General features: G+C 41.4%; 1 protein-coding gene across 1 annotated transcript in view; it reads right to left on the bottom strand.

Moving 5' to 3' along the window:
- LOC103507429 (unconventional myosin-XVIIIa) overlaps positions 1-26,152 on the bottom strand; it is a gene marked incomplete in the record, with an annotated part of 97,720 nt that overhangs the window by 6,938 nt on the left and 64,630 nt on the right. The window contains 11 exon segments of the mRNA XM_026822286.1: positions 6,025-6,285; positions 8,022-8,294; positions 8,732-8,910; positions 9,710-9,845; positions 10,911-11,090; positions 12,120-12,243; positions 12,798-12,952; positions 14,437-14,625; positions 14,752-15,024; positions 15,449-15,595; positions 15,863-15,982. Coding sequence (XP_026678087.1) covers positions 6,025-6,285; positions 8,022-8,294; positions 8,732-8,910; positions 9,710-9,845; positions 10,911-11,090; positions 12,120-12,243; positions 12,798-12,952; positions 14,437-14,625; positions 14,752-15,024; positions 15,449-15,595; positions 15,863-15,982 — 2,037 coding nt within the window.

Here is a 26,152-nt window from a genome sequence, read left to right as displayed (position 1 = left end):
TCCAGGGGCTTCCAGAGGGGAGGGGGTCATCAGGCCTAGGTTCATCAAGGGGGCCTGAAACCATTTCTGTAGCAAGGGAAATTTCAGGCTGTTTAAGGTCCCCCAGTCAGCCTAGTTAGCTTAGTTGGTAGTGCGTCTGCCTTGTAAGCGCTAGGCCGCGGGTTCGATTCCCGCCCGGGGCGGATTTTATCCTGATGGGATAATGTTCGTTCTCGGAACGGCTGGGTTTCTCCTATCCTGTCTTCCTTCTCTCTTCGATTTCGGGACGATAAGACCCTAGCAGTTACAGTTCCCTCTGTCAAACCTCTTAAAAAAGAAAAAAAAATTAAACGTAGGAAAAGTTTTGCTAGCCTCAAACTGTGTTCCCTGTGTATTTCTTATGGGGAACTAAAAACGTCAATATCTCGGGAACGGTTTGGAATTTCAGGAGTTTTCGGTTTGGAATTTTTCCCAGTATGTACAAAAATTAAGGAATCCAATGGTGAAAACCGCATCTCCCTAGCACATCTAGAAGTGGGTTAGAATTAGTAGAAGAAAGAAGAGATTATATATTTTTAAAAAACACATAAACAATCTGCCAGCCTCTGGCTGGTTGCCAAATAAAAAGCACAGAATACCAATTAATCATAGGATATTTGTCTTCAATAGGATTTTCTTTCTACGTAGTGAGTGAGTCAGTCAGTTACACAAGGGGCTTAAAGTTTAGATTACCAAGGTCTAGAATAGTTAGTCTGAAGGGTAGCACGTCTGCCTGTAAGAACTGGGACGCGGGTTCGATTCCTGCACGAGGCGAACTTTATCCTTAACAGATAAGGTACATGCTCGGAGCGGCTTTCTCCTTCTCTCTACGATTTCGGAACCTTCCAGGTTAACTAAACTTTTTAGCTGGTAACAGTCTGTTAGCTTAGCAGCCCTTTTCAGCCTATACATCATCATCATCATCATCATCATCATCATTGGTTAACAGCCATTAGGCTGGCCTATACAATCAAATGGAACTTAACAGGTTTTTAGCTTAACAGGCCTTCTAGGAACTAAAAAAAGTGTTGCACTGATGAAACACTTACCGGTTCAGTGTTCCACTATCGTCCCACAGCCGACTCTGAGCGCACAGTGTCCTTAGGATACACTGCGTCATCCATGATATTCCTCTTCATTATTAGAGCTAGAGTTGCACTGATGAAACACTTACCGGTTCAGTGTTTCACTATCGTCCCACAGCCGACTTTGAGCGCACAGTGTCCTTAGGATACACCGCGTCATCCATGATATTCCTCTTCATTATCGGAGATAGTGTTGCACTGATGAAACACTTACCGGTTCAGTGTTTCACTATCGTCCCACAGCCGACTCTGAGCGCACAGTGTCCTTAGGATACACCGCGTCATCCATGATATTGCTATGATATTCCGTTTTTTTTTTTTTTTTTTTTTTTTTTTTTAAGAAAAAACAAATGAAAAACAACCAATCAGATTGCTCAATTCAGAGAAGTTTACACTCTGATTCAGGCTCCGGCCATAACTGCCGTATTTGTTAACACGAATTCTCGCTCTCAAGTCAGACTGAAGTAAATTTTGGCCAATCGAATGTTTGGAATTGATTCTTTTAGTGCTACTTGAGAGCCAGTATTTTGTTCACAAAATGGGGTGGTATGCCAGACACACACGCTCAGAGCGTCTGACAGACAGACGAGCCTTGTGTGACCGAAAAAGCTACCGAAACTTACGTGAGGGAAAAAGCTTCAGACCGTCTGAGAGATTTTTCCGCCATTCACGTTCAGACTGGTTCCGTCAGAGGTCTGAGCCTGAGTGACGGACTTAATAGTGTAGGGCCACTAATCACAGTGCTACACTTGGGGAAGCAGCTATAACAGAGAGGTAGACACAGGTACGTATAAGGGACGGACTATTGTATTCGCTTCGCTGTCGTCTGTCTGTCTGTCACTCTGTCCCCATAGAAGGACTTATCCAAACCTAGTCGACCTATATATCAAATTAAAGGTCTTTTTACCAGGAACACGAAAATGGTTGTGCATATTTTGTCCAGAGAACCAAAAAGCCAAAAAAAAAACTGGTTTTTGGGGGATTTTTTTTCACATTTTCTCACACAAATGAGGTCTGATCTTGAAATTTGTCGCAATGACCTATGAACTCAAAGCGAGAAAGTTTTAGATAATACTTCAGTCGTTATTTTAAGACCGGTTTTAGCGTCACCTATGTTAGGCTACGCCGAGCAAGGCCAATAAATGGATGGGTGACTTAAACATTTTATTGGGAATAAAGGGAGAACGGGCTCTAGTCTTGATTTTAAATCATTACGTGAAAGTAAAATCAAAAAATCAAATCAAGAATGATAATAAACTGAATATTAAACAAATTAGGTAGGTACATAGGTATTCTTTAACCACGATCGAATAAACTACGGGCTGAAAAATTCCCGGAGGGACGGACCCCGCTTGTTAGCTTAACAAGCCTTCTAGGATCTAAAAAAAAAGTGGTGAAAACTCAGTAGCTGTTTTTTTCTGTTTATAAGGAGCCTTCAAAACATTTCAGATGCTGTCTGGGTGGAATCACACGACATCAAAAACGTCACCAGGGACCTCCCCAATCTTCACAACGTCTGCTACAAGGGCAACGTCGCAACGTGCCACGCGTTAACCCTCAACGACGCCAAAAAGGTTTGCGGTAAACAGAACGGAGACCTCCAATTAATTCACGTGACTTCCATCATATCATGATATTGCCATGATATTCCTCTTCATTATCAGAGCTATTATCACCCAAGTCTATGTCGGTACTGTGAGAGGGGAGGGTTAGGGGGGGAAAGCATTAGTAGGTTGTTAGAAAGCGTGGACATTAATGATTAAGTATGTTTAGAATATTTTGCAATCTTTATGGTGAAGCTTGGTAGTTCTCACCATTCCGATGGCCCAGACAGATACACGCATTGTACGGATTTTGCGTCATCACGCTCAGTTTTCCCTTCTTGGCGGAGAAGTCGCTCACAATCTTTCCCATGGAGGTGTCAAGCCAGCTCAGATATCCTTCTTCTGATGCCGTGGCCAGTAGGAAATGATATGGCAGAAACTCCATCCGAGTTACCTTGTTCAGGACTTTGAGACAGTGAAGCTCAATGCCCTGGTTGTCGTAGATGTAGACCCAGTCCTTCTGAGCGACAGCAAACATGGTCTCTAAGTGAAGCCACCTGTTGAGCAAGATGAAGAGAAGGGTTCAATGTTTAATGGAGGAGTTGCAAATGGGTAAAAATTATTAATAAATGGTCGATTCCTACGAAAAAAGTTGTGAAAAATCCAAATATGAGGTCAAAACTCCAAAAAAGTAACTTTAAAAGGTCGAAAATTCAATTTTTAATTGCCGTTCTAATGAAAAAGTTCAAAGAGTTGTGACGTCAGATTTCACGTCAAAATGCGCAGAAACGCTTGCGCACAAACAAACGAAGCGGGAGTCATGAATTATGACGTCATCGCCTACGGGAGCATATGTCGTGACGGAAAAGTCGTAGAAGAAAAAGAAAAATTCCGTTGGTCCTCATTTTTCCTGCTCTATGACTTTGAAACATCACACAAGTAAGTGCAACTGATCTATTGGAGTTCACACTTAGTTTGACTCATTGATTAAACAATCTGGTCTATTTTAAACTTCCCCAACTTAGACGTTGATTTCAATCTTAGACCAGCCACTTACTATCAGGTAGACCTGACAGGTACACCTGATCAGGTATATGTGACACCTGATGAGCACACATACTATCACGTAGACCTGATCAGGTGTACCTGTCAGATCTACCTGATAGTGAGTGGCTGGCCTTAGACAGGAATCATGTCTATTTCACAGACACGGAGAGGAAGTAAAATTTACTTCAAAATACTTATTTAATAAGTATTTTGAGTTTAGTTTAGACTTGGGACAAAAACCATGTAGTACGTTAGGACTAAAACCATTGCTTCAGTGAAGTATAAAACCTCAACTTAGTGCGTGAGGTCGTTCTCTGCCACCCAACCTACCTGTTGTCCGAATCCTCGTCGCTATCACTATCATCTATGTCGCCTCGTATGGCATGCTGGAGATCTGCTATCCTCTGGGAGGCCACTGACAGTTCATTCTTCAGGGTGGCGATCTGCGAAAAATAAATAAATAATAATAGGTAATTCATGCAGGGCCGTATACGGAATAGGATAAAGGTAACGGAAGTGTGGAGGAAGATCCAGGAGGGGAGACTACAGTGGTATGTACATGTTGAAAGAAGAGATGAGAGCTACATACAATTGGAGTTCACACTTAGTTTGACTCATTGATTAAACAATCTGGTCTATTTTAAACTTCCCCAACTTAGACGTTGATTTCAATCTTAGGCCAGCCACTTACTATCAGGTAGACCTGATCAGGTATACCTGATCAGGTATATGTGACACCTGATGAGCACACATACTATCAGGTAGACCTGATCAGGTGTACCTGTCAGATCTACCTGATAGTGAGTGGCTGGCCTAAGACAGGAATCATGTCTGTTTCACAGACACGGAGAGGAAGTAAATAAGTATTTTGAGTTTAGTTTAGACTTGGGACAGAAAACAATGTAGTACGTTAGGACTAAAACTATTGCTTCAGTGAAGTATAAAACCTCAACTTAGTGCGTGAGGTCGTTCTCTGCCACCCAACCTACCTGTTGTCCGAATCCTCGTCGCTATCACTATCATCTATGTCGCCTCGTATGGCATGCTGGAGATCTGCTATCCTCTGGGAGGCCACTGACAGTTCATTCTTCAGGGTGGCGATCTGCGAAAAATAAATAAATAATAATAGGTAATTCATGCAGGGCCGTATACGGAATAGGATAAAGGTAACGGAAGTGTGGAGGAAGATCCAGGAGGGGAGACTACAGTGGTATGTACATGTTGAAAGAAGAGATGAGAGCTACATACATACATAGGGAAAAGAGTTGAGAGAATGGAAGTGAGGGGGAGAAAAGGGCGAGGTAGACCGAAGAAAAGGTGGAAAGATTGTGTGAATCAAGACCTGGGTGAGAAAAACTCATCAGGACATGAGGTACACAATAGGGGTGCCTGGAAGATACTGACAAGAAACGCCGACCCTATTAATAGGAAAAGGCTGGGAAGAAGACTGTAGGCTCGACTCTAAAAATTTGGAGCAATTTTTGTCGATGCTGCTATTCGATTCCGGGACCTTCTGCATGGCAGGCAAGCGCATTACCACTGGGCTAAACATGCCCCCATGCTATCGTCGCTCTTTAGTGAGTTTAATTTAAACCGAATTGAAACCCAGACTGGACTGTAGTTCCAGCCATTAGTAGAATAAATCTGATGCCCTTTCAGTCGGAACAACCATCTTACCTCAGCTTCCCGACATTGGATCTCCTTCTCCAGCTCCTTCCGTTTGAGAGAATCATTGATCCCTTTCTGTGTGGGGAAACCTCTCTTTTAAAAATCACCCGCCCCAAAGAAAAAAAAAAAAAAAAAAAAAAAAAAAAAAAAAAAATCGGATGAAACTCACGACAATTGTGAACAGGCTCTTGGTATTTCGTCTGCCAGCCTAGTTAGCTCGGAAGGTAGTGCGTCTACCTTCACAGATTTGCATAACCTTAACCCATATGTTGGGACTGTTTGAGGTTTTCGAATATATTGGAAGCGCTAGGTCGCGGGTTCGGTTCCCACCCGGGGAGGATTTTACCCTAAACAGATGAGGTTCGTTCTCGGAACGGCATCCCAACGGAGGAAGGCACGTATTAAAAAATATGTGAAAAAAAAGAAGCTGAAGTTAGAAACACACTAGTATCGCGTCACGTAAGGGGAGTGAGGCCATCATTAACGAAATTACCTACAATATTATGGGAAAACTTTGAAGTTTGAACTACATCTTTCTGACTTCCCATGAGCTTATGTGACGTGATAGTAGTGTGTTTCTACCTTTATTTATTTATTTATTTTTTTTCACACTATATTTGTGTTGGTCCGTCCAGTCTATATTCTATTCTCAAAGTACTAACCTCCAGTCTGGATCGCGTCGTGTGTTCGAACTCCAGCTTACTCTCCAGTTCTTTACACTTGAGTTGTAACCTCTTCAGTGCCAGCGTACTAGACGGGTCACCATGGGTTTCTATCGATTCCAGTTTGGAGTTCAGCTCGGCCAGCTGATCCTTGTAGGAAGAGGTTTCCGCCTCGAGTTCGGATATGCGGGTTGTGGCCTCCTGAAGACTGGCCTGCTCGGAGGATAACTGCTGAACCGAGGCCTGGTATTTCTTCAGCACCTGGGAACAAAGAAAGATGGGAGTTTAATATTAATTTCGTTGAAAGTGGTGGTTCAAGTCTTAGGCTAGTCAAAATTAAAAAAATATGTTTTTTTAATGTTTGATAGCGGGAACTGTAACGGTTAAGGTTGTCGTCTTCTTCTTCTTCTTCTTCTTCTTCTATCGTCAGAAAGCGAAGAGAGAACGAAGAAACGATAGGAGAAAGCCAGCCGTCCGGAGTAGGTACGAACCTTATCTGTTTAGCCCGGTTGGGAATCGAACCCGCAACCTAGAGCTTACAAGGTAAACGCTCGAACTAGCCTAGAGGAAACTGGAACAACGAAAGTATCTTTGCAATATTAGACGGAAAAATCTCCTTTGCACGTGTGATGTGAATTGTCAATACATAGCTCGTCCTTTATACTTTTTTTTAATTAAATATTGAATTCAGCTGTTTCAACATATCCACTAATGAAGTTTTTAATGGAGGTTTTACCTACATTTTTATTTGTACCTAAATGTACAGTAGCATTTAGAATTGAATTAGCTGAATAGTAGCATCAGTTGATTACATATACATAGTTGATTTCATCATGGTGTTAGCAGTTTCAGAGGTGTTCATTCTGTTCATCGGTCTATTCGTTTCATTTACTGGTAAGTTAGTTGTTTCTTGTCTAGATTATACACAGACTCGCACTTCGTGCTCGGGGGCTTCGCGTGTTCGCTACGCGGAGTTGCGTATACGGTCGCGCTTCGCCCCTGAAAACTAATATCGTACCTGAATCTTGTTTCGAAGAAATGAAAACTGAAAACTAAAAGCGAGTCCATCATATGTCATGGGGAGACTTGCCATCTGGAGGTGGCCATGAACAAAGACACCCATCATGTAGGTCTGGATTGTCATAGGAAATCTGACAACACTGCCACGTGTACGTGTGTTACATACATATGGACACATGGTACTCAATAAGGGTGTCCTGAATTTCCATCATATGTCATGGGGAGACTTGCCATCTGGAGGTGGCCATGAACAAAGACACCCATCATGTAGGTCTGGATTGTCATAGGAAATTTGACAACACTGCCACGTGTACGTGTGTTACATACATATGGACACATGGTAGTCAATAGGGGGTCCTAAATGAGACTCGTGTGGTCTGTGTTGTAGCATACCCATGCCGTAGTAATTCCTTCATTAGATGGGCGAAGAGACTCAAATGTTTGCAATCATAAGCGATTGTAAGCGCTAGGTAACGGGTTCGATTTCCGCTCGAAACACTTCTAAAGGAACAAAGTATTTCAGACCATGAACCTTGGGGGTTATTTTTTTTATTATATCAAAACTCTAGAAAATAGTAAAAGATCGTAGTAATTCCTTCATTAGATGGGCGAAGAGACTCAAATGTTTGCAATCATAAGCGATTGTAAGCGCTAGGTAACGGGTTCGATTTCTGCCCGAAACACTTCTAAAAGAACAAAGTATTTCAGACCATGAACCTTGGGGGTTATTTTCTAATTTATCAAACCTCTAGAAAATAGGAAAAGATCTTTTGACTTTTGACAAATAAAATACCACAACACTGACTAGGCCAACTGTGTACCTAAATGATGTAGGTATTTATACATATATATTACTTTCCCATCAAATATACGAGACCTTGTTTAGACTGCTGGGGTAAAGGGACTTCAGTATCATTCTGGCAGGATAAACATGATATATTCTATTCTAAATTAACCCATTGGTGCACGAATCTTACCTCGGTCATTTCTTCCTCGTTCTCATCGAGTTGGGACTGCAACTGACTCCTCTCCCTGAGCACCGCACTCAGTCGCGTTTCTAGTTCGGATTTCGCCCGCGAGGTTTCCTCTAGTTGCACAGTAACATCCGCCAGATCGCTCTCCATGGTTTGGCGCGCCTTGGTCGCAACGTTGCGCGACACTTCTGCGTCCTCGAGCTGGTTGCGCAACTGTCGCACCAGTAGCTTGTTCGGATTATCCTGGCGGGATTGCGCCAGCATGGTTTGTGTGTCCTGGAAAAGGGTTAAGATGAGAGGTGTACCTGTCAGGTAGACACCTGACAGGTACACCTGATCAGGTCCGTCTGTCAGGTCTACCTGATACCTGATGAGCACACACACACTGCCAGGTCTACCTGATAGTGAGTGGCTGGCCTAAGGTTTTTAGTGACGAGAGTAGCCACCTTAGTTAGATTGGAATTGGAAGATAACGCGCCTGCTTTGTGGCGGCTTCGATTCCCACCCGGGGCAGACTTTATCCTCAACAAATGGCTTTTGCTTTCAATGACATACTGCTAACATTAATCAATCGAACAGCTTAAGCTAAATCCAATAAGATTAACTTCCATCAAAATACAATCTTAACGAGAGGCTTCGGCCATGAAAAATAGACTTCTACTATGAATAAAAAAAAACACTTGCTCCTGTTTGTTCGGTCAACTATTTCTTACCTTGAGCAGGGCTTTGGTTCGTTTGAGATCTTTCTTGAGTCGCTGATTGGTTTCCACTTCGGCGGAACGAGTAGCGACCCCCATGTCTTCTAGATTAGCGAGTCGTCGCTCCAACTCATGTCGCTCCCGGAGTAGCGCCGTGCGCGATTCATGCTCGCTTTCCAGTTGAGATTGAAGCGCTGAAAATACACAACAGATTGAAGTTCACTATACCAAACATCTTTGTTACACTTCTTTTTTCGGATCTAAATTTTGTTGGTTGCGCGAACAAAAACGGACAAACTAATTTAACCAAGGTGTTTTTCATTTATTATTTGTAAAATGTACTCCCCATAATTTGTGAAATTATATAAGACCTTGGTTAGACTGCAGGGGAAAAGGGATTTTTCAATCCTATCCCAGCAGGATAAACAAAGTATATTCTATTCTGTTCGTCTACATTGGACATTATGGGTCTGTGTAGCATGCCCGGTCGTTCCCGGAGTAGCGCCGTGCGCGATTCATGCTCGCTTTCCAGTTGAGATTGAAGCGCTGAAAATACACAACAGATTGAAGTTCAAAACATCTTTGTTACACTTCTTTTTTCGGATCTAAATTTTTTTGGTTGCGCGAACAAAAACGGACAAACTAATTCAACCAAGGTGTTTTTCATTTATTATTTGTAAAATGTACTCCCCATAATATGTCAAATTATATAAGACCTTGGTTAGACTGCAGGGGAAAAGGGACTTTTCAGTCCTATCCCAGCAGGATAAACAAAGTATATTCTATTCTATTCGTCTACATTGGACATTATGGGTCTGTGTCGTAGCATGCCCATATTCCGTAGTATGTCCCTTATCAGATGGGAGAGAGGAGACACAATTGAATACTTCCCATTGCAAATGTTGAAATATTTGTGATCCAAATACGAGTGTAACTTTTTTTTGTCAACCCTGGGAATCGAACTCGGGACCTTCTACATGACGAGCTACTTACCTTTAACTTTCTTCATGGTGGAACACCTCAGGGCTTCCAGTTCTTCGTCTTTGCTGGCTAATTCCTTGCGATGAGCTTTCCTCACTTGTTCCAGATTCATTTCCACCTTTAGTTTGGCTTGCTCCAGCATTTGTACCTGGAACAGAGGATTTCCAGTTACTGTCATTTACCTCTCATCTTTTTTCTCCAAGGCTTTATGGCAGGATTCTCACACAGTGAGTTGTTCTACCCAATCTTCTCCCCCTTCCCCCATTCTCTCGAGAATGGAGGAGTTGCAATTGGGAAAATATTATTAATAAAAGGTCGATTCCTACGTAAAAAGTTGCGAAAAATCCAAATATGAGGTCAAAACTCCGAAAGAGTAACTTTAAAAGGTCGAAAATTCAATTTTTAATTTCCGTTCCCAGTAGGTTCTGCCACTCTGTCTGCAGTCAAGCACAGCTCCCGCTCATTAGGTTTCTGAGAGAGCATGAAACTCTCCTCTTCCTCTTCATCACTATCCTGGGAATCCTTATCTACAGGATCATCAGGAGTGTCAGGATCATCAGTGGAGGATTCCGTAGATGGGGGCTTCCCCAACTGTGCCAGAGACTCGGGTCTGGTCCGCGATATGTATCTGGAAGAGAAGAGATAAATCGAATAGAATGAATGGAGGAGTTGCAATTGGGAAAAAATTATTAATTAAAGGTCGATTCCTACGTAAAAAGTTGTGAAAAATCCAAATATGAGGTCAAAACTCCGAAAGAGTAACTTTGAAAGGTCGAAAATTCAATTTTTCATTGCCGTTCTAATGAAAAAGTTCAAAGAGTTGTGACGTCAGATGTTACGTCAATTTCCGTTCCAATGAAAAAGTTCAAAGAGTTGTGACGTCAGATTTCACGTCAAAATGCGCAGAAACGCTTGCGCACCAACAAACGAAGCCAGAGTCATGAATTATGACGTCATCACCTACGGGAGCGTATGCCGTGACGTCAAAGTTCACGATTTATTTATGACTTTGAAACATCACCCAAGTAAGCGCAACTAATCTATTCTCTTTATCCCTCATCTCCACCTTCAATTTCCCTCTCGTTCTTATCACTCACTCACTCTATTCGCTCCGGGTGCCGAAACAGCCCTAAAACTTGCGTTAAGCTTATACGAATCTATTTAGGATAAAGTTTCTCCCCGGGCGGGAATCGAACCCCGCTCCCTGACTTACCTGTCCAGCTAGCTCATCCAGTTCTTCCTCCTGGTCACCGAGCTTGGCTTCCAGGGCATGTTTCTTCTTCTTCAGATTGGCCACTTCTTCTTCCGTGTTACCGGAGAATGTGAGCTCTTCTAGTTCTTGCGCTAGACTGGACAGCTTCTGGTCTTTGAGTTCCAGCTCCAACTTTAGACTCTGTGGAAAATCGGAAGGAGAAGAAGTTGATGAGAATTATTCTGTCTCTGAAGAAGAGGGAAGAGATCATATAGTTTACTGTATTGTTTGCACAAAGCTTAGTATAGTACCTACCTGAGACCAATGTGATATTTCAATTTCCTTTAGTCTTAAGATACCATTTGTTACTTGCATTTTAAACGATGCTCATTTCGATCAACAGATTATCTTCAGGTTTTTTATTTCCCCTGTTTAAGTGTCAAATGTTACCGATATTCGTGTTTTTTTTTTTTTCGCTGGTGTTTTGTGAAATATTGACATTATGACATGGAAATTAAATCACGCCCAAAGTTTTTTTTTTTTTTTTTTTTTTTTTTTTTTTTTTTTTTTAGTTTTTGAAGGGGGAATCGCGTCCACTTCGGATATAAGTCTCCCGATATTTGAACAATACGTTTCCCGTCCATCTATCCAAGTGATTTGATCGCCGCGAATTGTCTTCAGGTCTTGCTTGTTGGTAGATTTGTTGCTGACTAGTTGTCCGTCCTTGAACACGCCGCTATGGTACATGCCCAGCACTTCGTGTAACACAGCCATACCTGAGGAGAGATGGTGAGGAAGAAACATTTCAGAGCCATTGCGGTTGCATTGGAAGTGTAGTCGTGCAACTTTTATCCATTTTTTTTGTTTTTTTTTTTTTTTTTTTTTTTTTTTTTTTTTTTTTTTTTTTTTAAGAGGTTTGACAGAGGGAACTTTAACTGCTATGGTCTTATCGTCCCGAAATCGAGGAGAGAAGGAAGACAGGATAGGAGAAAGCCAGCCGTTCCGAGAACGAACATTATCCCATCAGGATAAAATCCGCCCCGGGCGGGAATCGAACCCGCGGCCTAGCGCTTACAAGGCAGACGCACTACCAACTAAGCTAACTAGGCTGGCACGCCCAAAGTTTGTTCCATGAAATTCACTTGACCTTAAATCTTGTTTCAAGATAGAAATTCACTTGCACTTTATATTTGAACCTTGCTCCAAGCTAGAAAAAGTTCACTGTCTTACACTTAGAGTCTGTTCCATGGTGTATTTGTCTCCCAGGGCGAGCTCCTTATCTCTCAACGCTTTCTCCTTCTGATTTCGTTCCTGTCTGAGTTCATCCTGCAGCATTTGATACTCCGCATCGAACCTAGGAGTGAGGAAGCAATAAGTATAAGTAAGGCTGTCAGCTTGGAAAAAGTTGTCCCGATATTTCAGTCCCAAGTATTAAACCCTAGAGTCCCGTCACAAGTACACTAAAAACAGTCACAAGTACACTAAAAACAGTCACAAGTACACTAAAAACCGTGTACAGACCGGGTCGGCGTTTTTCGTGATTGCTTTGGGCTGACATTTGGTTTTGGCTAATTTTGAAATAATCCGAAAGATAAACTAAGCTAGGAACTACCAGCCTAGTTAGCTTGGAGGGTAGCACGTGTGCCTTGTAAGCGCTAGGTCGTGGGTTCGATTCCGCGGTGAACGCTAGTATACAAGGGCGCTTGAGGAAGTTGACGTGACATCTGGGTATAGCTTTTTAAAACTTACCGATATTTTTCAAATACCTATCGATTTATCTCGGGATCTAGAGCAGTTTTTTTCTATATCTAAAAAATGCCTCTTAGGAGTCATAAAAGAGAAAGAAAAAATCCCAAGTTCTTCATTTTTTCTGCTCTCCGAAGGTCTATTTCCCACTGATCTACTTACTTCCTCTGTTTTTTCTCAAGCAGAGTGTTCCGAGAGCTTTGTTCTTCAAGAAGGAGGCGCTGGTCGCTCATTTCCGAATTGACTCGGGCCACTTTCCTCTTCCACTCAGCCGCGACGTTCCGCTGCTCTTCTATCTGTTCGTATGCATCGGACAGCTGAGAAACGAAACAGAGAAACAGATTATTAGAAAAAAAAGGAAAAAAAACTTGGGTCACCCATCCATTTTCAAGAAGTTGACAAAGTTTCATCGCAATCGGATGAACGGTTTGGCGTAAAATACGAACAGACAAACACATTATTTTTTTTAGAAGACCCACGGACAATAAAATTATTATTATTAATTTTGTTAGCAGGTTATTGTTACCAAAATTTCTTTTTATGCATAAAGGTTTAATAAAGTACATGTCCTATTTTGACTCCCCCCCCCCCCAAAAAAAAGGAAGGTATATTTTATATTTTATTATTTTACTCGAAAACTTTCTCTTTAAATCACTTACGAACATATCCACTTCTAGGCAAGTGACACATCGGTCAAAGCACTTCAAACAATCAGACCACACTACCTAATTAAACTAAGAACAGTCTTGGTAACACTCCATAATGACTATATCTACTTCAATACAATCTGGATGACTTCAAGCATCCCACGCGTTTTTACTAGTACGTCGTCCTTACCAAGTATTTAGACAAATAATAGTATGTATTTACACTGAACAATAAGTCTATTGTAAACTGAAGACCAAAGTATGCATTGTTTATGTTATCAGAGAGTTTTTACCGAGTATTAGCGGCACGTTACTTATCACGCCAAGTACTATGTACCTATGTCTCAGGTCAATAGGGTGATGCATCACTTATTCTTATAGTTATGCTTATCTAACGAGGGAAGTGAGTGCCAAATTTTATCTTGACTATTTCCCTTCAGTTCGACATCTATAGATGTTTTCCTCTTTACATGTTGGGGTGATTGATTTTCCGAGTAAGATCAACAATTCACTGAATTACTTGTTAAAAAAACTTGTATTTGAAATTCTAGGGTCACACGGTTAGTTCAATGGTAAAGCGTTTGCTTCCTGAGCAGAAGGGTTCTGGGTTCGATTTATCAGACGCCGAAAAAATTGCACTGGAATTTCGCTATAGCAAAAAAATTGCACTCAAAATTTCTCTATGATAAAAAAAAAATTGCACTCGAATTTTGATTGCAAAATATTTCACAGGTTACTTTTGTATTTGAAATTCTAGGGTCACACGGTTAGTTCAATGGTAAAGCGTTTGCTTCCTGAGCAGAAGGGTTCTGGGTTCGATTTATCAGAGGCCGAAAAAATTGCACTGGAATTTCGCTATAGCAAAAAAAAAAAATTGCACTCAAAATTTCTCTATGATAAAAAAAAAATGCACTCGAATTTTGATTGCAAAATATTTCACAGGTTACTTGCTACTGATCATATTGACTCAGGTCCTAAATTGGAAGAGTTGTTTTCGCCAGTCTGATAAGAGACATACTACGGGATGGTCATGTTATCAAACATAATGTAGACCGGCTACATTATGCTTGCTAAGAAAAAAAAAAAAATGCTTGATTTAAAAAAAAGCTCCATTTTTTTTCTCATCATTATAATAATAATAATAATAATCTCACCTTTTTCTCCAGTTGCTTCCTCAACCCCACCAGCTGTTCCAGGTCATCCTGATGTTGCTGCGTGAGTCGATGCTTGGTGAACTCCAACTCGCGCATTGCTCGCTCCCATTTCTTCCTGTACAGGTCTCCCTCTCCCCCCGTTGCATCGCTCCCCTCATCACTCAAATCAAGCGAGAGAGCTTGTTTAGACTGCTGGGGTAAAGGGACTTCAGTATCATTCTGGCAGGATAAACATGATATATTCTATTCTAAATTAACCCATTGGTGAACGGACCTTACTTCTTCTAAATTAACCCATTGGTGCACGAATCTTACCTCAGTCATTTCTTCCTCGTTCTCATCGAGTTGGGACTGCAACTGACTCCTCTCCCTGAGCACCGCACTCAGTCGCGTTTCTAGTTCGGATTTCGCCCGCGAGGTTTCCTCTAGTTGCACAGTAACATCCGCCAGATCGCTCTCCATGGTTTGGCGCGCCTTGGTCGCAACGTTGCGCGACACTTCGGCGTCCTCGAGCTGGTTGCGCAACTGTCGCACCAGTAGCTTGTTCGGATTGTCCTGGCGGGATTGCACCAGCATGGTTTGTGTGTCCTGGAAAAGGGTTAAGATGAGAGGTGTACCTGTCAGGTGTCTACCTGACAGGTACACCTGATCAGGTCTGTCTGTTAGGTCTACCTGATACCTGATGAGCACATACACACTGCCAGGTCTACCTGATAGTGAGTGGCTGGCCTAAGGTTTTTAGTGACGAGAGTAGCCACCTTAGTTAGATTGGAAGATAACGCGCCTGCTTTGTGGCGGCTTCGATTCCCACCCAGGGCAGACTTTATCCTCAACAAATGGCTTTTGCTTTCAATGTCATACTGCTAAAATTAATCAAGCTTAAGCTAAATCCAATAAGATTAACTTCCATCAAAATACAATCTTAACGAGAGGCTTCAGCCATGAAAAATAGACTTCTACTATGAATAAAAAAAAACACTTGCTCCTATTCGTTCGGTCAACTATTTCTTACCTTGAGCAGGGCTTTGGTTCGTTTGAGATCTTTCTTGAGTCGCTGATTGGTTTCCACTTCCGCGGAACGAGTGGCGACCCCCATGTCTTCTAGATTAGCGAGTCGTCGCTCCAACTCATGTCGTCTGGTACGCCTGAACAGGTCTACCTGATACCTGAGAGTGAGTGACTGCCCCTAAAACTTGTTAAGTCACTCAACTTCCTATGGACTATGAGTATGGGGAGTTAAGATCTGACTCACTGACTGATTAGTTTGTGGATCACTCTTTACACAAATCTCCGTGTTCTAAGCTGACAGTCTAAATAAAGCACTACTTACATTTACTTAAACCTATTCTAAACTCTGGTCAGTATCGTCTATGTACATAGGGCCTGCTTTGTGAGATCTATTTTTTGCATGCTACCTAACGCTCACCTGAGCCTCTGCCAACTCCTTCTCGAGTCGACTCCGTTCGGAACTCTCATGAGTGAGTCTCTCTGTAGCCAAAGTTGCCGTCGAATGTTCGTCCGCATAATCCTCCGTGATTTCACCCAACTGAAACAGACAAGGAGAAAAGAAAATTTAAAACTCCAACTTTTTTGGTGATAAGTGGACAAAGTTCAGTAAGTGGTTTAATAAGTTCTTGATTTTTAGAATCTAAGGCCTGCCATTTACTATCAGGTAGACCTGATGTCAGGTATGCCTGATGATGTGTGGCAGCAATAACATGTCTATGAGGCGAACTGATGGAGAACTAATGCCTGATGAAAATTCTATCAGTACCATCTGACACCTGACAGAAGTGATGCGTGTGTGTTCGGTTCGTATCTTCACTATGATAGTGTGGGGGCGGTATAAATGTAAGCTTTTTGCAATAACATGTCTATGAGGCGAACTGATGGAGAACTAATGCCTGATGAAAATTCTATCAGTACCATCTGACACCTGACAGAAGTGATGAGTGTGTGTTCGGTTCGTATCTTCACTATGATAGTGTGGGGGCGGTATAAATGTAAGCTTTTTACCAGCAAACAACAGAATAGAATTCAGAGGAATGTAGGTAAATACCAACATTACCAACAAAATAGAATCGAGTGTAAAGGTAAAGGTTTTCCGAGTAGAAATCAGGGGAAAGTTGCTAAATATGGCCTGGCCGTGCAAATCGCATTCCCTAGCGGTCTCTTACCCTAGTTTTGTAGTTGTCCTGTCTAGATCCTGGTCTTGGTTCCTTATCCGTTTCCCCATGTCTCGACGGAGGTGTCGACTCCTCATTGCCAACAGTAGAAAGTCTCGACACAGATCTCGTGTCCCGCTCGGATTGTCTTGATAAGGGTCTTGTCTGGCTTTCGTTGTCAACAGTAGAAAGTCTCGACACAGAGCGGGTATCTCGGTGAGATTGTTGAGACTCGGGTCTTGTCGATTTACTTTCGTCTCGATTTGACAGTCCAGAATTACACCTCGAAGATTTCGTTTCATCTTGACTGTGAGACTGTGACTTGGCGGGAACTTTGTCCGCACGACCCTCGGGCTTGGTCTTGTTGTTTTTCTTGGCACCCAGTTTCTTCCACTCCTCGCTGATGTGATCGGTTCGATGAAGGAACTCGGCGATTTTCCTCGACAGTGGCGTAGAGGCTGTGATGTTGGGAGGCGACACTTCCCGTGATCGGGGTGGGGGGTCACTGAGCGTCGATTTTGGCACAGTGGTGTGGGCGGGGGTTGTCACATGATGGACAGATATGCCTTTTCCTGTACTCTCCCAAGACGAAGCGTCTAAATGGGAGACTCGAGGGGTCCCAACACTCAACCTTGGGGTACCCCCATCTCTTCTCGTGCTTGTCAGGTCAGTTTTGACATCAGGCGCTCGATATTTGGTCGTCACATTAGAGGATCGTGACAGGTAAGCGTTGATCTTGCTGTCCAAAGCCAAATCTTCTTCGCCCGACGATCCATCGATCTTTGAAAAGCGTTTGACACGGTCACTTCCTCCGCCGATGGAGGATATTTCGATCTTGGGCGGTTTCCTATAGTTGTAGTTGGAGTAAGAGGAGGAGGATGAGGAATTGGCTGGAGAAGTGGATCGGGACCGGATCCGAGACTTGACCGCGGGTTTGGGCAAACTTGGCTGATTCCCGTGAAGTTTGTGAGTGTAGTAAGAGGAGTTCAGAACACTGCTTGGTGTAGGCATGATGTCACACTGTCACGCTTGGGATGACCTACTTGGATCAATTTAATATAGCGCGCGGGAGAGCTGGATATGGATTTATTTTATTTTATTATTATTATTTTTTTTAAATTTATTTAGGTGCGTGATTTCTCATTAATTTTATTTTATTTATTTTTTTTTTCTTCTTCTTAATTTTTGATAGTTCGGACGGGGGTTAGTTCGGATTTAAATAAGTTTTATTACTTTTAAATTCTTATGATCTTATGTCATTAGTTATTACTATTATGAGTTAAAGAAAAGCCTGTTATTCCTTGTGCCTCTTTGACTATTTCGAAAAACTTCAGAGACTGCTCGTTTTTTCCTCGTAATTTTCGGTTCTTTCACTAAAATACGATGAATTGAAATGAAACTGAGTAGGTACCTAGATATTGGATGAAGAAATTAAAAAAAAATGGAGGGGGTCCCTAAATTTTTGTTTTTTTTTTTTTTTTTTTTTTTTTTTTTAATTTTCGATAGTTCGGACGGGTGTTTGTTCGAATTAAATATTTTTTATTGCTTTTATAGTCTTATGATCTCATGTCATTAATTATTATGTTATTTATCCCTTGTGCCTCTTTGACTGTTCGAAAAAACTTCAAAGACTGCCTCGTAATTTTCGGTTATTTCACTAAAATACGACGAATTGAATGTGAAATTGTGTAGGTAGATTTCGGAATGATTTCCTGTTTGGCAAAATGCAGTAAAACTGGCTAATTATGATACCAAAAAAATGCAGCACACACAACTAGGGTTCTTATTAAAACTTGTTTTCGCGAAAAATCTACTTAATTAGGACTGATTAATTTGGAACTATTCACCGAAAATTTTAATAAAAACACAACGCCAGATTTTATTTAAATTTAAAAAATACATCCAATTGCTTGGAACTCGAATTTGTTATAAATGTTAATGAATTTCCCTATTTCAATTTTGTTACTATGCAAAAAAACAACGAGCCTTGATTGCATCTAACTTTAATTTTGTGCTACAAATGCATGGACGATAAAAAAAACAACATAGGTAAAATAAAAACGAGTTATTTCAAATTGCACATTTTAAAATTTTCTCCCGAACGTTTTTTTATGTGTATAATATTTCTCTTTCTAAGATGTTTGGAAAAAACATAGGAATTAAATTAAAATTAACATCGGCTTGGGCTGACGTCCAAAATCGGCAAAAGTGGCCAGGGCCAGTGGTGCGTCTAATCTGATGGAACGTGGAGGAATATTACAATGCTTCAGTGAGTGAGACTGGAGTTTTGACAAAACTCTGAAGATGCACTTGAAAATTACGGTGCACTTTAGAATTCCCTTAGGCCAGCCACTCACCATCAGATATACCTGATAGAGTCAGTTCTAACTGATAGTGTATGTGCTCATCAGGTATACCTGACAGACCAGCAGACGGACCTTTTCAGCCGTACCTGTCAGGTCTAAATGATAGTGTATGTGTGCTCATCAGGTATCAGGCGGACCTTTTCAGCCGAACCTGTCAGGTCTACCTCTGATAGTGATGGGCTGGCCTTTAGATACATCGTTCATGTTGAAATGTTTATAGGCCTTTGGGCATGCTAAGAGACTATTGGACACAGTCTCCGAGCATGGTCAGAGGTCTACAGTAGACCCGGGAAGTCTACAGTCTACGCCACTATTTACCGACGCATTATATGGGCAACGCAGCTGACATGTATGGACCTGCCATGACGCTCACTGCAACACTCTCTCTCTCTCTCTCTCTCTCTCTCTCTCTCTCTCTCTCTCTCTCTCTCTCTCTCTCTCCCTATGTTCTCTTTATTTCTCTGTCTCTCTCTTTATCCCTCCCCTCCCTCTCTTTCCCTCGCTCTTGCCACTCTCTCCCCCCATTTCTCCCTTAGTAACCACTTTTTCATTAGTTTTTTTTTTAACTTTTTACATTATTTACATGTTGTATTTATCTACAATCTTCTGTTCCAACATTGTGTTTAGTTTATGTTCACCATATTTTTTTCTCTCTGTACACAGATAGATTGTAAAGCCGGGTCCGTATATCTTTCTGTATGTTCAGGTTCACAAACAATTTAGTTCAGAAGCCGGCTACGTACGTCTGTCATTTTCTATCAGTTGAGTTTTCAAACTTGATGATTGACGCCTGTCACAAAATGTTGTCCTCTTTCATCTTTCACAAAAAGCGATACTGATAGTGTATGTGCTCATCAGGTATACCTGACAGACCAGCAGACGGACCTTTTCAGCCGTACCTGTCAGGTCTAAATGATAGTGTGTGTGCTCCTCAGGTATCAGGCGGACCTTTTCAGCCGAACCTGTCAGGTCTACCTCTGATAGTGATTGGCTGGTCTTTAGATACATCGTTCATGTTGAAAATTGAAATGTTTATAGGCCCTTGGGCATGCTAAGAGACTATTGGACACAGTCTCCGAGCATGGTCAGAGGTCTACAGTAGACCCGGGAGGTCTACAGTCCACGCCACTATTTACTGACGCATTATATGGGCAACGCAGCTGACATGTATGGACCTGCCATGACGCTCCCCCCCCCCCCCCAAAAAAAAGGAAGGTATATTTTATTATTTTACTCGAAAACTTTCTCTTTAAATCACTTACGAACATATCCACTTCTAGGCAAGTGACACATCGGTCAAAGCACTTCAAACAATCAGACCACACTACCTAATTAAACTAAGAACAGTCTTGGTAACACTCCATAATGACTATATCTACTTCAATACAATCTGGATGACTTCAAGCATCCCACGCGTTTTTACTAGTACGTCGTCCTTACCAAGTATTTAGACAAATAATTAATAATAGTATTCTCTCTCTCTCTCTCTCTCTCGCTCTCTCTCCCTCTTTATCCCTCCCCTCCCTCTCTTTCCCTCGCCCTTCCCACTCTCTCCCCTCCTTTGTCTCCCTTAGTAAGCACTTTTTCAATTTTCATTAGTTTTTTTTTTTTTTTTAACTTTTTACATTATTTACATGTTGTATTTATCTACAATCTTCTGTTCCAACATTGTGTTTAATGTTTATGTTCACCATATTGTTTTCTTTCTGTACACAGATAGATTGTAAAGCCGGGTCCGTATGTCTTTCTGTATGTTCACAAACAATTTAGTTCAGAAGCCGGCTACGTACGTCTGTCATTTTCTATCAGTCGAGTTTTCAAACTTGATGATTGACGCCTGTCACAAAATGTTGTCCTCTTTCATCTTTCACAAAAAGCGAATTTTCACTTTTTGAACGGACGAAGTGAGTTTGGAACTTTACCAGCCTAGTTAGCTTGCAGGGCAGCGCCTTGTAACTGTTAGATCGCGGGAGAGATTACCGCCCGGGGCGGACTTTATTCTAACCAGATAAGGTTCGTTTCGGAACGGCTGGAGATTTTCTATCCTATCCTTCTTCTCTCTTCAATTTCGGGACGATAAGACCTCGGCAGTTACAGTGTCCTCTATCAAACCTCCTAAAAAAAAATAGGACTTTGTATTGCCATAACACACCTTAAAGCAGGACAACTCTTTTCTTGCATTCAGTACAGAACTCTCATATTGACGAGTTCCCATCAATATTCCAATGCATTGCTAGGATGTACTGCAAATATGTTTCCAATAGCTCTACAACTGAAACTGTACCTTGTTATTGTTGATGTTACTCTGGGTGTTAATATGATTGTTTCTATTCTATTCCATTCTAGTCTATTCTATTGTGCTTGTTTGGCACTTTGGAGGCAGTGCTGGATTTCAAGGACCGCTTTCTACTTTCTACTGAGAATCAGACCTCAGTTCATTGTCAGTACCTTCAAGATGACTGAAAATGGTGTAGTGGTCAAGACGCTCGCCTGGTAATCAGATAGGCGTTGGTTCAATCCCAGCCGAAGTAATAATAATAGACTCTTGAGAGGAAGGTAACCACTAGGCGAGGTTAACACCGGAAGCGTTCTCTACCATCTAACTCTTAGAGCTTCATTATTAAACAAATGAAGATAATTCCATGCCACGACTCGGATTGAACCCGCGCCCTCTTATTCAACAGGCGATCGTCTTGACCGCTACGCCAACGAGACAGGTTGAAAGAACAACGCAAGACGAATAGAAAAGCAGAAAGGCGTGAAAATGTTTAAAATAGACAAGAAACTACCACGCTTCTAAATGAAGGTCAAAATTCTGCGTGCACGGTCACTATCGAAACGTGAGTCAAATATAAGAAGAAGAGTCAGGAGGTGACGTGAGTCACGGCGGGCTTCACCAATGACTCAATTGGAAATTTTACTGAAGGGAGTTTATTTTAAATTTTTGCAAAAAAGGAGTCACCAAAAAGATAAAACCTCTTTCCAATTGGAAGAGAGAAAGTAAGAAAAAAATGAAGACAGGGTGCCAAAAGTTTAGGGTAGAAGAACTCCATTATTGTGGGTTACTTATCTTGATTTAGGTTGTTGGAATGCTATATTTTAGTGTCCAGCTTCCCGATATAGAGTTCAATATTAGAGTGCCGGAACCCAGTCACTCGATTGGGCTTCTGGCACCCTAGTTTTTTCTCAGTGCGCAAAGCCTGAAAACCCAAACCTTTGAAAATGATACAGACATTACAGATCTACGAAAGCTCTGTATCATTTTTAAATGCGAGGGGCAAAAGCTAGATTTGAAGGAGTTCAAAATAATTTTGAATCATTTGCAAAACACTTTTAACTCCTTCAAATAATATATAAGTATCTTAATGGCTCTCTCCTATCAGTGAAATCCCCAATTAAGTCATCGGTGAAACCCGCCATCAGTCGATAATATTTCAAACTGGTGAGTCAAAATTCCAAGCCATGAATGTAAACATACGCATAAATCCTAAACAATGACATCTTCTACTCAGCAACCTATACATAGAACTACAGTGCGTATCACAGATGACACTATGTCAGACTAAATGCCAACTTATGACTTCTCGAGCATAGGAAAAGACTTCATCCTGGAAAATGCGGCAGTAATCGAAGTAGCGATTTTTTTGAAGTCGATAATATTTCAAACTGGTGAGTCAAAATTCCAAGCCATGAATGTAAACATACGCATAAATCCTAAACAATGACATCTTCTACTTAGCAACCTATACATAGAACTCCAGTGCGTATCACAGATGACACTATGTCAGACTAAATGCCAACTTCTGACTTCTCGAGCATAGGAAAAGACTTCATCCTGGAAAATGCGGCAGTAATAGAAGTAGCAATTTTTTGGAAAAAATGTAGCAACTAACTGGAAAAATGTAGCAACCGACTTGAAAAATGTAATATAGAAAGAAGAGAAAGAAATTTTAATTGTGTTAAGCATAAATGCTTGTCACAAATGTCGTTCCCTGCTTAATGCTCTGCGCTAAATTTTATGGTATCTACTTCAATACAATCTGGATGACTTCAAGCATCCCACGCGTTTTTACTAGTACGTCGTCCTTACCAAGTATTTAGACAAATAATTAATAATAGTATGTATTTACACTGAACAATAAGTCTATTGTAAACTGAAGACCAAAGTATGCATTGTTTATGTTATCAGAGAGTTTTACCGAGTATTAGCGGCACGTTACTTATCACGCCAATTTATACATGTATGTCTCAGGTCAATAGGGTGATGCATCACTTATTCTTATAGTTATGCTTATCGAACGAGGGAAGTGAGTGCCAAATTTTATCTTGACGATTTCCCTTTGAAAAAACATAGGAATTAAATTAAAATTAACATCGGCTTGGGCTGACGTCCAAAATCGGCAAAAGTGGCCAGGGCCAGTGGTGCGTCTGATCTGATGGAACGAGGAAAAATATTACAATGCTACAATGAGCACTGGAGACTGGAGTTTTGACAAAACTCTGAAGATGCACTTGAAAATTACGGTGCACTTTAGAATTCCCTTAGGCCAGCCACTCACCATCAGATATACCTGATAGAGTCAGTTCTAACTGATAGTGTATGTGCTCATCAGGTATACCTGACAGACCAGCAGACGGACCTTTTCAGCCGTACCTGTCAGGTCTAAATGATAGTGTGTGTGCTCCTCAGGTATCAGGCGGACCTTTTCAGCCGAACCTGTCAGGTCTACCTCTGATAGTGATTGGCTGGTCTTTAGATACATCGTTCATGTTGAAAATTGAAATGTTTATAGGCCCTTGGGCATGCTAAGAGACTATTGGACACAGTCTCCGAGCATGGTCAGAGGTCTACAGTAGACCCGGGAGGTCTACAGTCCACGCCACTATTTACTGACGCATTATATGGGCAACGCAGCTGACATGTATGGACCTGCCATGACGCTCACTGCAACTCTCTCTCTCTCTCTCTCTCTCTCTCTCTCTCTCTCTCTCTCTCTCGCTCTCGCTCTCTCTCTCTCTCTCTCTCTCTCGCTCTCGCTCTCTCTCGCTCGCTCTCTCTCTCTCTCTCTCTCTCTCTCTCTCTCTTTATCTCCCTCCTTCGCTCTCTCTCCCTCTCCCTCTCTTTCCTCGCTCCCTTCCCACTCTCTCCTCCTTTTCTCCCTTAGTAACCACTTTTTTAATTTTCATTAAGGTTTTTTTTTACTTTTTACACATGTAATTTATTACATTATCTTTACATGTTTGTATTTATCTTACAATTTTCTGTTTCCAACATTGTGTTTAATGTTTATGTTTCACCATATTTTTTTTCTCTCTGTACACAGATAGATTGTAAAGCCGTGGGGTCCGTATGTCTTTCTGTATGTTCACAAACAATTTAGTTCAGAAGCCGGCTACGTACGTCTGTCATTTTCTATCAGTTCGAGTTTTCAAACTTGATGATTGACCGCCTGTCACCAAAATGTTGTCCTCTTTCATCTTTCACAAAAAGCGAATTTTTCACTTTTTGAACGGACGAAGTGAGTTTGGAACCTTTACCAGCCTAGTTAGCTTGCAGGGCAGCGCCTTGTAAACTGTTAGATCGCGGGAGAGATTACCGCCCGGGGCGGACTTTTTCTAACCAGATAAGGTTTCGTTTCGGAACGGCTGGAGATTTTCTATCCTATCCTTTCTTCTCTCTTCAATTTCGGGACGTAAGACCTCGGCAGTTACAGTGTCCTCTATCAAACCTCCTAAAAAAAATAGGACTTTGTATTGCCATAACACACCTTAAAGCAGGACAACTCTTTTTTCTTGCATTCAGTACAGAACCTCTCATATTGACGAGTTCCCATCAATATTCCAATGCATTGGCTAGGATGTACTGCAAATATGTTTCCAATAGCTCCTACAACTGAAACTGTACCCTTGTTATTGTTGATGTTACTTCTGGGGTGTTAATATGATGATGTTTCTATATTCTATTCCATTCTAGTCTATTCTATTGTGCTTGTTTGGCACTTTGGAGGCAGTGCTGGATTTCAAGGACCGCTTTCTACTTTCTATCTTATTTTATTCTTCAGAACAATTCAATCTCGAGCTCAATAAACTTTGAGCGGAACCCTCCTCGTATAAAACTTTTTTTTTTTTTTTATGACTTTATTTTTCAATAAGACAGAACAAACAATAATAGGTATAAAAAAAAAAAAAAAAAAAAAAAAAACTTTAGCAGAATAGCTCAAGTTTGTGTCGACTAAAGGTGCCTGTGCACTTCAGTCTACATAAACTAGAAACCTTCACTTTAGGCGACCGAAATCAGTCGACATTGACTAAAGCTCAGATTCTTCGCTTTTTCCCGTGTACAGACGGGGTCGGCGTTCTTCGTCAGCCTCTTTTATTCAGCCCTGGGATGATTGCTTTGGGCTGAGATTTGGTTTTGGCTACAAAATTTTTACGAGTGGGACGCCTTTTCACTCTTTGGCTATTTCTTTAGCAAGGGAAATTTCAGGCTGGTATCCTTCAAGAAGGATACAACACGGTGCGACACTGATCTCAAAACATAACCATATCACATTATCACATTTCAGTATACATTCTATACTAGGCAGAACTAATCAGTCATGTGAAATACGCCTGAGAATCAGACCTCAGTTCATTGTCAGTACCTTCAAGATGACTGAAAATGGTGTAGTGGTCAAGACGCTCGCCTGGTAATCAGATATGCGTTGGTTCAATCCCGGCCGAAATAATAATAATAATAGACTCTTGAGAGGAAGGTAACCACTAGGCGAGGTTAACACCGGAAGCGTTCTCTAACATCTAACCCTTAGAGCTTCATTATTATGTGGTCAAATTCTCAAACAAATGAAGATAATTCCATGCCACGACGCGGATTGAACCCGCGCCCTCTTATTCAGCAGGCGATCGTCTTGACCACTACGCCAACGAGACAGGTTGAAAGAACAACGCAAGACGAAGAGAAAAGCAGAAAGGCGTGAAAATGTTTAAAATAGACAAGAAACTATGTACCACGCTTCTAAATGAAGGTCAAAATTCTGCGTGCACGGTCAATATCGAAACGTGAGTCAAATATAAGAAGAAGAGTCATGAGGTGACGTAAGTGAGTCACGGCGGGCTTCACCAATGACTCGATTGGAGATTTTACTGAAGGGAGTTTTTTTTTTAATTTTTGCAAAAAAGGAGTCA

This window comes from Diaphorina citri, unplaced genomic scaffold, assembly GCF_000475195.1.
Source record: "Diaphorina citri unplaced genomic scaffold, Diaci psyllid genome assembly version 1.1 scaffold312, whole genome shotgun sequence".
NCBI classification, from domain to species: domain Eukaryota; kingdom Metazoa; phylum Arthropoda; class Insecta; order Hemiptera; family Psyllidae; genus Diaphorina; species Diaphorina citri.
Note: the sequence above shows the minus strand (reverse complement) of the source record. Positions and strands in the feature narration are given on the sequence as shown.